The following is a 15,140-nucleotide window of genomic DNA, read 5'->3' on the forward strand; positions in this document are numbered from 1 at the left end:
TGTTATTTATTTGACCTGTGTGTTATAAATGACTACGAAATTAAAATGTTCTCCTCTTGAATTCAGAGGGGAACAATGTCCATTTAAAGAGAGATAAATTAGAATCAAATTATTTTATCTCTCATATAAGCTAATGAGAAGCCAACTTTAAATGGAGGGAACATTTATGCAGGCTGCAGCCTGTTCTCAGCTGGTTATCACAGAATAATTGATGTACTAATGATTTCAACTCATAGCACCAACTGTCTTCATTTTACTAATTTGAACCAAACCTGAATGTAAATGGAAACAGTCCTCATGCCTATTTAACTCCCATGACTTTTAACTAAAAATCACTTAATACTGCAGAAGCAGAAGAGGACACGGAAATTAGCAAATAAAAAACTCTCTATTTTAAAACATTCCTCCTTATACTGAAATGGGAAGAATTAAGTAAACACATTAGAAATCTCCAGAGATGTGATTTATCATCTTATTAGTTGAGAATGAATATTTAATTGTATAACATTTATCTCCAATAGTGTCTTCTAAAAAAATTCCAAACAGGCCAAAGTGCACATTCTAAATACTCCAAAGGGAAATACATTGCTTTAGCGGCTTCATGATTTTTGTAATGGAAAAATATTAGTCAGAAAAAAAAAAATCAAGTCAAAATAATTGCTACATTTGTAATTAACTTCTCATATTAAAAACACCCTTTTCCTGTAAAATACAGTTAACAGAGCTCATCAATTGAATTAGATCCATTTATTGATTATCACCTACTAACCCATGACATAGGCCTTTTCTTTAATTTTTAAAAATTTTACCGTTTTAAAATAACCTCCAGTCATCATTATCTGGGACATCCAACATAGTACTCAAGTCTCGCACCTGTCACCAAGTCACCAAAATTGATCATTAACAAGCCTAGTTAGTTAAGTACAGATTAGGTAGGTGTTATCATCCACACACCCACAATTATATCCCAGCATGATAGCCAATTAGTTTCAACCTGGGTAGTGAACCTTAGTCCGGATAACTGTTCAACTAGAAAAACAGCTGCTTCCTTGTTTCTACCTACCACTCTTCTCTGTTCTTCTGAGCAAGCGAATTGAGTAAAACAGACCCTAAACAAGGTCCGACTAATGTACAGACAGCAGGAGTCCTCCATGGCTAGCCCCTTCTGGTTGGTATAAAAATGTCTCATATCCCTGTGGTTTAATTCCACCTCTGTGTATGATGTGTACATTTTTAAATGGAACCACAGCAGGCCTGTCTAATTACAGAAGACAGTATGTGTTCATGCACCTAAATTTAAAACTTGCTTAGAAATCACGCCATGTGGCTAATTGAACACTGTTTCTGAAACACATGAGGGTCAATGAGAGTTAATGTTCACACATGCAGATGCTCAGGAATGATTTTATAACTCTTCATTAGAAATAAATAAAAATAAGTGTCACAGCCAAGAGGAACTCTTATGGACCGAACTGTGTCCTCTCAAAATTAATATGTTGAAGCTCTAACTCCCAGTGTGATGCTATTTAGAGATGGGGTCTTTGGGAGATATTTAGATTTAGATGAGGTTAGGAGGGTGGGGCCTTCGTGAAGGGATTAGTGACTTTATAAGAAGGGACATAAGACAGCTTGCTTTCTCGCTCTCTCCTTGCCACATGAGGACACCGTGAGAATGTAGCCTAGAAGAGAGGCCTCAACAAGAACCAACCATGATGGCAACCTGACCTCAGACTTCCAGCCTCCAGAAGTGTGAGAAATAAATTCCTGTTGTGTAAGCCACACAGTCTATGGTATTTGTTATGGCAGCCCAAGCTGACTAGGACAGGAATCTAAGACACACGGACTATTACCCAGTCATTAAAAGGATCATTACCCAGTCATTAAAAGGATATCCCAGATGGGTTCCTGGGATAGATAAAGGACATTAGGTAAAACTTAGGAAAACCTGAATAAGGTATGGACTTCAGTTAATAATGGTATGTCAATACTGGTTCATTAACTGTAAAAAAAAAAAAAAAAACAAAAGTATGCTAATGTTAAGACATTGATAATAGGTAAAACTGGGTGTGGGGTTTGGGGGAGCTTTCTATACATCTTGGCAATTTTTCTGTAAATCTAAATCCACTTTAAAAAATAGAATTTACTTAAAATACAGAAGTAAATAATAAAGCCTATATCTTCCATCTCCCACAAAACACAACCCATCGTATCATTGCTTTTTCTTTCTTTTTTTTTTTTTTTTGAGACGAAGTCTCACTCTTGTCACCCAGGCTGGACTGCAATGGCACGATCTCAGCTCACTACAACCTCCACCTCCCGGGTTCAAGCGATTTTCCTGTCTCAGCCTCCCGAGTAGCTGGGATTACAGGTGCCTGCCACCACGCCCAGCTAATTTTTGTATTTTTAGTAGAGACAGGGCTTCATCATGTTGGCCAGGCTGGTCTTGAACTCCTGACCTCAGGTGATCCACCTGCCTCAGCCTCCCAAAGTGCTGGGATTACAGGCGTGAGCCACTGCACCGGGCCCATATCATTTCTTTATTTTCAGTATAAAACACTTTCTGTTCTTAGCTATGATGTATGATAAATCTGTATCCATTAATGTCAACAAAAAAGAGATTCTCCATAAGCATCATCTATGCTATTACTTATAGAACCTAAAATCGTACTGTGTAGTTAAGGTCTATTACTATATATAATCTAATAAGAACCACTTGGTATTTGTGATCCCCACTTATTGAGACTGAACAATCACAGCTTCTTGAAAATACATAAAGGACAGAAACAGACAAATCACAGACAAGAAAACAGAACTGACTAAAAAGGAAATGTTAAAAGCGTCCCATTTCACTAATAAAGAACTGTAAGCAACAGCAGTGGAATAATTTTTGTTATTAATACATATCGAACTCCCAGAAAACGTTCAGACTGGCCAGGATGGGAAAGCCAGCACTTTCATGTGGTGCTGATGACCTATAAACTAGAACAAACATATAGAAAGCAAGTGACAGTGTGCATAAAGACACATGAAAATAGTTTCAGCACTTCACCTTGTTCTGGGAATCTACTCCAAGGACATACTCAGACCTGGGAGCCAAGACCTACAAATAATGCTGTGACAGACATCCTCATTTATAATCTGAATGATGAGGTAGTAAAATTAGTGTGTAAAATTAGTGAATCAGAAAATAAGCTAAGGAACTATAGGAGAAATCATTACCCAGTCATTAAAAAGGAGGCTCCTCTATCTGTGCTTATAGCACGTTAAACGAAAAAATTGAAAATACAGTTGAATACAAGGGTAGGGGTATGTAAGAGAATAATGCTAATAATTTTCTCTGGGTGGGAGATTGGGCAGTGATATGGTTAGGCTTTGTGTCCCCATCCAAATCTCATCTTGAATTGTAATGCTCATAATCCCCAAGTGTCAAGTGAGAGACCAGGTGGAGGCAATTGAATCATGGGGGTGGTTCCCCCCATGCTGTTCTCCTGTTACTGAGTGAGTTCTCACGAGATCTGGTGGTTTTATAAGGGACTCCTCTCCCTTCTCTTGGCACTTCTCCTTCCTGTCACACCGTGAAGACGGTGCCTTGCTTCCCCTTCATCTTCCATCATGATTGTAAGTTTCCTGAGGCCTCCCCAGCCATGTGGAACTGTGAGCCAATCAAACCTCTTTCCTTTATAAATTACCCAGTCTTGAGCAGTTCTTTACAGCAGTATGAAAATGAACTAATACAGGCAGTTTGGTTTCTTCATCATATATTTGTATGTCTGCAACTTTTCTACAAGGAATATGTTGTTCTTTCAATCAGAGGTTCAGAAATAAGGTTACCTTTTCACTTAGCCACTACTTTCTTCTCAGCTTATTTATGTATTTCAACCAGTATTTAAAAGAAGTTGTTGTACTAAATCTCTTTGAAAAGAACACCTAAAGAAAACTCAGTAGTCAGATGAAACTGTCTTTTCTGTTCTCAACGCGTCCCCAGTTGTGCTCTAAGTTCTTCCCACGGTGGGTCAGGGAATGGGAAGATCATTGTCCAGCTGTTCAGGACAGGGCTGGGGCTTCTCTCTCTCCCCACAGAATTGGACTTCAGAGGCAGAAATGATTAATACACCTCCGTTCTCTCAAGGAGTTCCAATTGTAGTGGGAGGGAAAGTCCCTTGCCTCAAAATTTCTCCTTCTCATCTCATAAAATCTAACTCAAGGGAATCATTGTTTTGGGTTAAATATTGCTCTCACCTTGAGTTCTGCTCAACTGTAAACCCTGCTGGGAGGTAGGACAAATTAACTCTTTCATATGACTCAAATAACTTTCCTTTGTGGGAGTCTGTAAAGAGGAAAGGGAGGAATTACACATAAACGAACATTCAAGAAATGCAGAAGAAAAAATTCCCCTACTTCACCAATCTGCTTGGGACAGTCCTGGAATGTTGACTGAAACTGAACTCTAGCAAACTAGGAAAACATGTTTCCGTGAAATGAAACAGGGTATCATTCTATATACACTTGCCATCCAAGCTTATTAGAAAAATGCAACAATCCAAGTAGATACAAAGACAAAAGATGCAATCCTACAATATAAACAGAAAACCATGCTTCAGAAAATGCTCATCCTTGACAACAAACAAATGTGTGTTTATAAACACATGGACATGCACACACAGGCCAATCTGTGCTCAACTTGACCAAAATAACACAATAAATTGACATAACTTCTTGAAAAATAACCTAAACCTTCCTTTAGAAACCTAAATCTGAGACAGCTGCCCTTCTCCCCTCTCAAAGAGCTGCCACAGACACAAACCCAACTCTGAGAAGACGAAAATTCCTTCTGGAGTCCTCATCCATCAGGTTATTTTTGATGAAGGAGGTTTCTCTTCCAAGAATGATTAATTTTGGTATTGCTGAATTTCTATGTTTGTCACTTGCTTATTTATATGAACTCCCAATGTATCTTTTGACCCTATATCCACTGGTTTTTATTTTCTACTAAGCTGTCAGAAATACTTTTACATTTCAAACAATTTAGAAAGGAATGTTATACTTTCATTTGGGAAAATGTATTAAATTTTATACCTCATTTTCTCCTTTGCTCTAGATAACCCTTTCTTTTTGCATTTTTAAAGGGTTTTATTAATAACTTTGTGTATAACTGGACAACTGTTATTAGCATTTCTGGCTCAGGTGAAGTCTAAATCCGTAAGCACACATTTCTGTATACGGACAACTATCTTGAGAGCTGGCACACTCATTAGTAAGCCTCGTGAACAAACAGTACTTGTTCTAACAAAAGACAATAAATTAGCAGAAATCTATGATCATGGCCTGTTCTTCTCATTGCCACCAGAGTCCTGGCAATCTAATTCCCTCTTCCACTGAAGGCAATAAATGATGCTCATCCCACACACATATTTAAATCTAGCTTAAGCAACTAGTAGATGGTTTAAAGCAGCATGTCTCAAAATTTGTGTACTGTGTTCCACATAAAAACTTATTTTAGACTTCACCCGGCACATATACAAACACAGCTGAAATCAGAGGTCCTTGAAATAATACTTACCCTTTCTATATGTAACACTAATATTTCTACGTCTGGTTTTTTTTTTTTTTTTTTGAATGCCAGTTGTGACACACTATATTGATTTCACATCCTAACAAACCCAAAAGTGCTTTTCTTTTTCCACAAGCATCTTTCTTTGCTATACAGCTGAAGTGCTTTATGTGTATTTCACATTTCATCACACAGTGTATTAAAAAGATGTGGACTAATTTTGGTGTTTAATAAAATTAGGAATTTTACCACTTTGCCAAAGATATTCCTAAAAACTTGTCCTAACAAGTTCTAACTGTGAGTTAGAACCCACAGTTGAAAACCATTGATATAAAACTCCGTTACTTGATGGGTGATGTTGTTAGGACTCACAGTAGCACAGCAGCTCAGTACGGATCTGTCCCCAAGACTCTTTCACTCTCTTCTCTTCACTCTGCTCTCCCCGACTCCTCAACCCTGTCCTTTGCACACTTTTCATTCTACTTTTCCTATATTCATTCAACTCATGGTTGCCATTATCACTTCTACAGAACAAGTCTCCCCAAATCTAGTGGGACCAAGAAACGTTTTCTTGGACTCACAGATTCTGTGAGTCAGGAATTCAAAAGAAGCATACGGGGTGGTTGGTCTCTGCTCCATGATGTCAGCAGCCTCAGCAGAGAAAACTGGAGGTAACTTGTGGGCTCTATCAAAGGCCACATACTCACATGTCTGGCTTTGATGCCACTGATGGCCGGGCCTCTTCCTCACAGCCTGGTGACATCAGGAAACCTGCAGGCTTTTGATATGGGCTCCAGAGACAAGCGTTTCAGCTCACAAGGCAAGAAAATTCTTGTTTCAGAAGCAATGTGATACTTAACACTGGATTCTATTGGTTACAGCAAGACACAAATCCACCCAACTAGCAGACAGGTGAACTGGACTCCACCTCTTAATGGCTGAGTGGGAAAGTGTGAAAAGAACATGGGGGGCTGAAGCTATTGTTACAGTTATCTTCTAAATTGCTAGCAGCCATTCTTCTTTATACAAAGAGTTAACAGTTCAAGTCCACAGATCTTAACTGGCAACTTCAGTGATTATATATAATTTTACATACTCTACTGCTTCCCTCTCCCTCCCATCCCTAACTACATGAAGCTCCCTTGGAAGCTCCCAGGTTGCAAATAACCATCTCTCCTTTCATACAAGCTAAACAGTCCTCCTGTGACTAGAGAGGTAGCATCAGCGTTTAAAGCAGCAATTCTCAAAATGTGCTCTATGAATCACGAGAAGGCCCTAAGACCCCTCCAGAGGTTCACAAAGTCAAAACTATTTTCACAGCAACATTAAGACATGATCTGCCCTTTAAAAAAAAAAACATGTTGACATTTACATTAATGGCACAAAAGCAAGAAGACAGTTGCTGATGCCTTAGCACGAGTCCAGTGAATCAAGGCAGTGGCCCCAAACAATACCAATAGTCATTGTACTCTTTACAGACACATATTCATGGTTTTCAGGAATATCTTTGACAAAGTGGTAAAATTCCTAATTTTATTAAACACCAAAGATTAGTCCACATCTTTTTAATACACTGTGTGATGAAATGTGAAATACACATAAAGCACTTCAGCTGTATAGCAAAGAAAGATGCTTGTGGGAAAAGAAAAGCGCTTTTGGGTTTGTTTGAGCTGTGAGATGAACGAGCCATTGTTTTCATGGGCCCTCCCCACTTTCCCCTGCCATGTTTACTTAAAAGAAAAACTAATGAACTAAGGTTTAAATAAAATGGAAAATGGCTCACATTTTCTAAAAAATAAAGCAAGACTTTAAGGAAAATGACGAATGAATTTGTTGTCAATGATAAGATCTGAGCACTGAAGTGAAAATTAGAATTTTGGAAAACTTCTATCTGGCACTGTAAGCTTGATAACTTCCCAATACTTAAAGAGTTTTCTGATGAGATCAGTGGTGACATAAACAAATGTGATATTTTGATATTGTATAATTAAGTCAATATTTACAAAGTCTACATCATCAGTAAACCACTATTTCCAAATAATCAATGCATAATATTAGAAAATCATAGATGGGGAAAAGATCTATTCAAACTTCACGACAGATCAACAGGTTTTAATGTTACAGAATGTGGTCAGGTTCACGGATATGGTTTCAGGTTCCACCTTGGAACTAACCTAACCTTCAAGAAACTACCACATGCCAACTTTTGATGTAGTGCAAAGAGGAATACCCACGATTATCTGAAAAAGCTGCTAAAACAATCCCTCTTACCCTTCCCAAGTACATACCTGTGTGAGGCCAAACTGACACTCAACCAAAATGATACAGCTCTAGGAGTTAACACAGAAGCAAATATGGAAAAGATATTTTTTTTTTTTACTAAGCCAAACATTAAAAGTTTTGCAAAAATATTGTCATTCATCTCATTTTGTTTGAAAACTATCTTAATTTTTCATAAACATATTTATGTGAACACATATTGTGCTTACTACTGATATTTATTTATTTTTTTAATATATTTAAAAACAAAACCAACCTCCCCCCAAGTAACCCCCAAACAAACAAAAAACCAGAGTAAATAAAATTTACAGTGAATATACCCAGCAAACATCTGTATGTGCAATTAAATACTGTGTCTGTTACTGCGGCACGAACCTCAAACAATATACAAGTGTTCTGGGGGGGCCAGGGGAGTCCCAAGTTTTAACTCTGTGGGGTCTAGGAAGACAACATGGGGAAGTGAGAGAATGGGGAACTCAATTTTGTTTATCTTAATTATGTCCATATAAATATATTCATAAAGACCAAAAAAGGAAAGGAAGCTTGGGATGTTAAGGTAATAGGAGGAGAGTGTGGGACTTTCCCAATTCTACCTGACCAAAATTATGAGAGAAATTAATTTTATGATGGGAGAAGAGATTTAAAAAATGATAGAAGAGGATGGGGGCCGGGCACAGTGGCTCACACCTGTCATCCCAGCACTTTGGGAGGCCAAGGTGGGTGGATCACCTGAGGTCAGGAGATTGAGACCAGCCTGGCCAATATGGTGAAACTCCGTCTCTACTAAAAACACAAAAATTAGCCAGGCATAGTGGCACATGTCTGTAGTGCCAGCTACTTGGGAGACTGAGGCAGAAGAATCACTTGAACCCAGAAGCTGGAGGCTGCAGTGAGCCAAGATCGTGCCACTGCACTCCAGCTTGGGCAACAAGAGCGAAACTCCGTCTCAAAAAAAAAAAAAAAAAAGAAGAGGACAGGATGGGAAGAAGAGTGATGCAAGGGTGAGGGTCAACCAGGGAAAAAGAGGGGACCCATGGCAGGGGAGCAAGAAGGAGTCCAATGCCAGTGTGGGTATTTGTCTATTTCCATCTTCATCACTGTCTTAGGCTCCAGTTTAACATCAGTCTCCTTACTTGCCTCTGTCCATGGTCTGTCAGGATCCTTCAACCCCCTCCACCCTGCCCTTGCTCCTTCTGTGGCAGTCCCTTTCCCCTCCTCCATTTATTGGGAGCTGGCTCGCTCCAGGATCCTCAGGTCATAGTTCTTTTTGGCCATTCGAAGTTTGAAGCGACTCACGGGGTTGTTGAGACGAAGGGAGGCATTTTGGGCAGCCAGGGGGCTGGGGAACACAGCCACAATGGTGTACAAGGCAGCGAGGTCCGAGTGGCGGCCATTCTCAGCAGTCCCACTGTTGTCCCCCCCACCCCCTCCAGGCAGCCCCTGAGCATCCTTGAGCCACTGGATCTTGGCGCCGGACATGGCAAGCTGCGTGAAGAGTTTGTCCGCCTCGGTACGGGTGATGCCCTCAGGGAGATCTGTCACCTCCAGCACCTGCCCCAGGACAACATCTGCTGTCCCCAGGTCAGTGGAGGCAGATTTGAGTGCTTGTCTCTTGCCCCGGTTTCCATGCTTCAATCCACTCTGTCCCTGGTGCACCGTGTAAGTTGACTGGCCATGGAACAAGGGAGGGCAGATGGACAGATTGTACTGTAATGGCTGGCCCAAAACGGAGTAGCGCCCATCACCCTGTGCTGGACCCCCAGGCCGGGGGAACTGTGTGAGGACAGGCAGGGGACTGAGTCCTGTGCAGACGCTGCTGAGGCTGGTGACAGGAGAGGGTGCTGGAGACTGGGTAGGAGATGTGACAGGGCTGCTGCTCATTTGTGTGTTGGCCTGGGGGCTGCTGTCAGGACTGTACAGGTCTCCAGGCTTCTGCCCCCGCTGGTCCATGCTGTAGTATTTACAATGACTCCACTGGACCATGGATGGGTTCTGAGGGGGCTGAGGTCCATTAGGGACATTCAGCTGCATGACCACCACACCTGGTCCAGAAGGTGACACTCCTGAGTACTGCTGTGGCATCTGTGGTGGACTGCAGGGAGAGGGAGACTGAGGCATCTGGTACTGCTCAGAGCCAGGGGGTTGCAGAAACCCTACAGAAGGGCTCGTACCATTCTGCTGAGCAGGTGGGATCATGCTATAGTACACTGGTTAACTTCCTGTGCTTCAGTTTCTTCATCTCTTCAGTGGTAGAAATAATAATTTCTTCTTCACAAAGTAGGTGTAAGAATGATATGAGATAATAGATGTAAAGAGTTTAAATGGTTTTTGGCATGTAGGAAGTTCCCAATACACCAGTCATTCCTATTATGGTCCATGAACTGTCACTGGGCCTTGGAAATGCCTCTCCTGTGAGGCTGCTCTTTTTGATTCTCTCAGTCACTGCACTAGTTCTAGCCTTCAGTTTCTTCTCTTATCTATGTCAACAGTGTAAACGGACACCTGCCACCAATTCTGCAAATCTTTATACTATTCCTGGCCTCCTGTCCTAAACCACATATTAATTCATGGCTTTTCCTTCTCAGAAACCAAAGCCGTGTGTGTCCATTCTGACTACAAGCCCCGTCTAAATTTATTAACCCGCCATCCAAAGCCCTTTATGATTTAGTCTCTTCTCTATGGTTTTGCTTCTTCCCAACTTGGAGTTTATAAAATGTACCATGAAGAACATTTGTTCTGTAGATTGCTTCACGCTAGTGCTAAAACAAAACGGTGCTATCGTCAAACAAATTTGGGAAACTAATTGGCAAATCCGATTTCCATCTTGCAGTCTTTTCAGAATCCTTCACATGTTCATGTGCACTGTGCCTTTGCAGGAACACAGAACATCACATGAGCTGAAGTTTACTGACCAGGAAGCCCTGTTTCAGGATACATCTCAAGGAACTAGTGGTCAAAAGGACACATCTGAAGGAACACCACTAGCTTTATGTCCCAGCATTTGTGGAGAGATTGTGATTTCATAATTTTGCCGTGCTTCCTAGTATTTGTTCTTTCTCTTCTCCTTTCAAAGAGCAGTCTGTCTCACCATCTGCCCTATTATTTCCAAACACTCAATATACATACCCTCTCCTCTGCAAAGCCTCCTAATTTCTCAAATCAGAGTTACTTTCCTTTTCTGTTCCTCTACTTTTATTGAACTAACATTCCCACCTTCTGTTTTGGTTTGGTGGGTAGTTAGTGTTTCTTTTGCTAAACTGTGAAGTCTCTATGGGTAGGGAAATAGTGTATTGATTTAGGTCAACATTTAACAAGGATCTCAAAAGCACAGGCACATGAGGGAATAAACATTCTTTTTTACTAAAGATTTAATTCAACATTGTTCAAGATTGCTACCTCCTTACATTTGAGTGAGATACCAAGTTCTAAAACAACGAGATATCACTCCACCTTATAATGGAAAGAATAAAGTTAAAATACCTGAGAGAGGTCATAAAACAATCTCGCAAGCCATTTCAAGCCAAACAGCAACCATGGAAACAACTGATGCTCTTTAACTTATGTCCATTTAACAACAAATATTTACTAAGTGCCTAGTTTGGGTCAGGCAGATGGTTAAGATACAAAGGTAAATTAGAAACAGTCCCTAAAGAAGCTCATAGCCTAGAAAGAAAGTGAAAAACACAGAAAAATTATGATGGAGGAAGTGCTTATGGTAGATAAATCTACAAACACTATAGAAGCAAAGACAAAGAAGTAATTAACACTGCCTGGAGGAATCAGGGAAAGTAGCACACAATAGATATTGTGTGATTTGGGTTTTGAATAACCAGGAATTCACAAGGAGAGAATAAAAGGCATGCCAGGGAGAGGGAAGAGAGGCACGCACACACACAGGCCGAGACACATGTGATTGGCATTGAGTTTGAATTTCCACCGCTTCCTATTTTTTGTTTATGCTGTAGTAGGCTGAATAATGGTTCCCCAAAGACATCTACATCTAAATCCCTGGAACTGATGAATGTAACCATATATGGCAAGGATTCAGCAAGTGTGATTAAGTTAAGGATCTTGAGGTGCAGAGATCATCCAGGATTACCAGGGTGACTCCTAAATGCCATCACATGTGTCCTGATGAGAAAGAGACAGAGGGATATTTGACACAGATAGAAAAGGAGAAGCCCACGTGACCTGGGACACAGAGATGGAGGGATGCAGCCCCAAGCCAAGGAATGCCAGCAGCCACCAGGAGCTGGAAGGAGTAAGGAATAGTTTCTCCCCTACGAACTGCTCTAGAGTCTAGGGGGAACTCCACCTGACAACACCAACCGTAGAAGGAATTTATGTTATTTTAAACCCCCAAGTTTGTGGTACTTTGTTACAGCAACAATAAGAAACTAATAAAGATGCTGTCTACTATCTGCCTCTAATAGCATTTCCTGACATCCACAGAGAACACTGGAGTAGCCTCACACGCTTTGTCCCCGAAGCCTACCTCCTATAGTCATCCTAGGTAATGTCACTATCCATGCAGATAATCTTCCCGATATGACTTGGCTCTGTGTCCCCACCCAAACCTCATCTTGAATCATAATCTGAATATACTCCTCATGTGTCAAGGGGGTCCTGGTGGGAGGTGAGTGGAACATGGGTGCAGTTTCCCCCATGCTGTTCTCATGATAGTGAGTTATCAGGAGATCTGCTTGTTTGATAAGTGTCTGGTACTTCCCCTGTGCTCTCTCTCATACCTGCCACCATGTAGGACGACCTTGAATCACCTCCAGCTTTTGCCATAATTGTAAGTTTCCTGAGGCCTCCTCAGCCATGGGGAGCTGTGAGTTAATTAAACCTCTTCGGTGTATAAATTATCCAGTCTCAGATATTCTTTACAGCAGTGTGAAAACAGACCCACCCAACATCTTAAATTCACAACCCCTTGAACACCTCCTTGACTCCCACAACCTTTTCTTCTCCCATGTCTCAATTTCATACCACCATAGACATGCTCAGGGCCATGTCACCAGCAAAACCAACTCCAGCATCCTCTCCTCTGACTACCAGTTCCTATTCTCACAGCTTTCTCAGTTTTCAAACTTGACAAAACCTCCTATCTCTTAATTCCTCCATTATCCTGCAGTCTACAAGGTTCTTCAGCTCCATGACTTTCCCTTCCCCAGAGTCATCACTGCACCAACCCCCTCTCAACAGAAACATGCAGATTTGGCAAGAAGCTCATGAGGCATCAGGTCCCTCACTTGCCTGGGCTCCTTCAGGGCTATGGGAGGGGTCCCAGCAACATGTTCACATGGTCATATTTCTTTTATACTTGTGAAAGTGAGATATCTTAACCACAACCTACTAAAACTGCTGTCTCTTTCCACTCTACCTCCCCCTCTGTCACACTTCCTCCCATATCAGTTGTCACTGGAGTAGCCGTAGGCATTTTTGGGATTCAGCTAAAGGGACGTTGAGTTGAGGATACATTTGGTTTGGGTTCAGCATGGTAAATGTATGTGGTTTGTGGTCATTTCTGTGCATAGCTGAGTCACTGCCAGTCTTTACAGTGCAAAAATGGCTTCCAGAAATACTCTTAATGCCCACTGTGCATTTGTGACCCAGATGATAACAGGATATGCAGGAGCAGCGGTCTTAATGCCCACTGTGCATCTGTAACCCAGATGATAACAGGATATGCAGAAGCAGCGGTCTTAATGCCCACTGTGCATCTGTAACCCAGATGATAACAGGATATGCAAGAGCAGCGGTCCGAGAGCACTCTCAAGTGTCCTATGGCAGCCGGCACTTGCAGTAAAGTCATCATGCTGGAATCAGGATCCAGTGTCGGGAAAAATCTTCCAATCACCAAGCATGTAAAACTGTAAGAAGAGGATTCACTTCTCATTCACATAGTCAAAACTGAAACTAGAGGCTCTCCCACATCAGGAACATCTATGATAATGCAGTATATGCAATTATAAATGTACCATGTTCCTTTCCTTTTTGGAGAAACCTGCAAACTAACTTTATCAGAATTCCTAGGTTTATAATTCTGAAACAAAATTATATGCAAATCACATCAAAAAGTATAAACAAATAATCAGTAGGACTTTGGCTTTCTGACAATTAATGAAGAGGAATGCATCACAAGAACATTAATAAAGTACTTAAATTACTTGCTGATTGAAGAACAAAGTATATCAATGAAGAAAACTAAAACCTGCACTTTGCCACTAAAGGTCAATGACAACATTCAATTCAATTCAAAAAACATTTGATATTGATCACTTTACAAAAAAAAAAACTTGAAAAGTACTGAAATTTTACAGCTTGATTGTAAAAAGAACCTTGATGGAGGCTTTCCAAAGTTGGACAGTGATTCTAAAAATTTACATGATGAGCTATGAAGAAAGCTCTTCTAAACTCTTAATAATAGAAAACTAATTTTGAGCCACCATGATGTTCTCTCTATGGAAATACTATTGCCAGATTATTTTCATATGAAAAAAGAGATCAAAAAGCATGCAGCAAAACCTGTGGGGGAAAATATTACAGAGGTATGTCAGGGAATTAATATTATATTATTTTTATGGATTTCATGCTTATAATATTTGTCAGCTCTTAAAATTTTATGAATGGTCTTTCCCTTTCTCCTTTAAAATTTTTACTTTTTTGTGCAGTTTTGTACCTTTTTCCTAAGGAGAACCCACAAAACCAAACAAGCTTGAAGTCTGTAAAACTAAGATCAGCCTTTGTCAAACATTCATCTTCCTCAATTCCTTGCCTTGGGGTCTTAACCCTCAACTCCGAATTAATCTCATCAAACAAGTGTAAAAAGAATAACCAATGAGAAAGTCATCCTTTATAAGTCTCCCTAAAATAAACAATCCAGACAAGGATAACCACTGATCTATACAAAAACCATAAGACAAAAAGTTACTGGAAACAAGTTATCTGCATGGTGTCCAAGTGTCACCTCATATAGTACTTGCTAATTCCAAAGGGATAAATGTGCCCTTATAATGGAGACTACCTTAACCAAGTAATTAAACTTACAATTCCTAACAGAGGAGCCACCTAGCATGTATGTCCTTCCTGATGTAATGAAACATGTATCATCCCTATGGAGTATTATTGCCAAAAAAGAGCCAGTTTAATCTGAATCTAATTAAGCCTTTAGACTTAACTTTCAGTTTCCAGAAATGCAAGGGATAGAGGGACAAGTTAAACAAGCCCCAAAGGAAACAAGGAGACGAGTCTAGAGTGTGGGATATTCTAGAAAACAAGAGATCTGATATCTTTAAAATGTCAA

At 40.4% G+C, this 15,140-nt stretch overlaps 2 protein-coding genes across 15 annotated transcripts in view; both read right to left on the reverse strand.

Moving 5' to 3' along the window:
- RHBDD1 (rhomboid domain containing 1) overlaps positions 1 to 15,140 on the reverse strand; it is a 214,585-nt gene that overhangs the window by 160,573 nt on the left and 38,872 nt on the right. The gene's annotated exons all lie outside the window — the stretch shown is intronic.
- LOC117094438 (R3H domain-containing protein 2-like) lies at positions 8,066 to 10,064 on the reverse strand. Its single transcript, XM_033230037.1, has one exon. The coding sequence runs from the start codon at positions 10,025 to 10,027 to the stop codon at positions 9,053 to 9,055; it is 975 nt and encodes a 324-aa protein (XP_033085928.1). The 5' UTR covers positions 10,028 to 10,064; the 3' UTR covers positions 8,066 to 9,052.

Source organism: Trachypithecus francoisi, unplaced genomic scaffold, assembly GCF_009764315.1.
Source record: "Trachypithecus francoisi isolate TF-2019V2 unplaced genomic scaffold, Tfra_2.0 Lachesis_group13, whole genome shotgun sequence".
NCBI classification, from domain to species: Eukaryota; Metazoa; Chordata; class Mammalia; order Primates; family Cercopithecidae; genus Trachypithecus; species Trachypithecus francoisi.

Bases quoted from the DNA above. Each gene is read 5' to 3' on its own strand.
- LOC117094438 (XM_033230037.1), bottom strand. From the start codon at position 10,027: ATGATCCCACCTGCTCAGCAGAATGGTACGAGCCCTTCTGTAGGGTTT.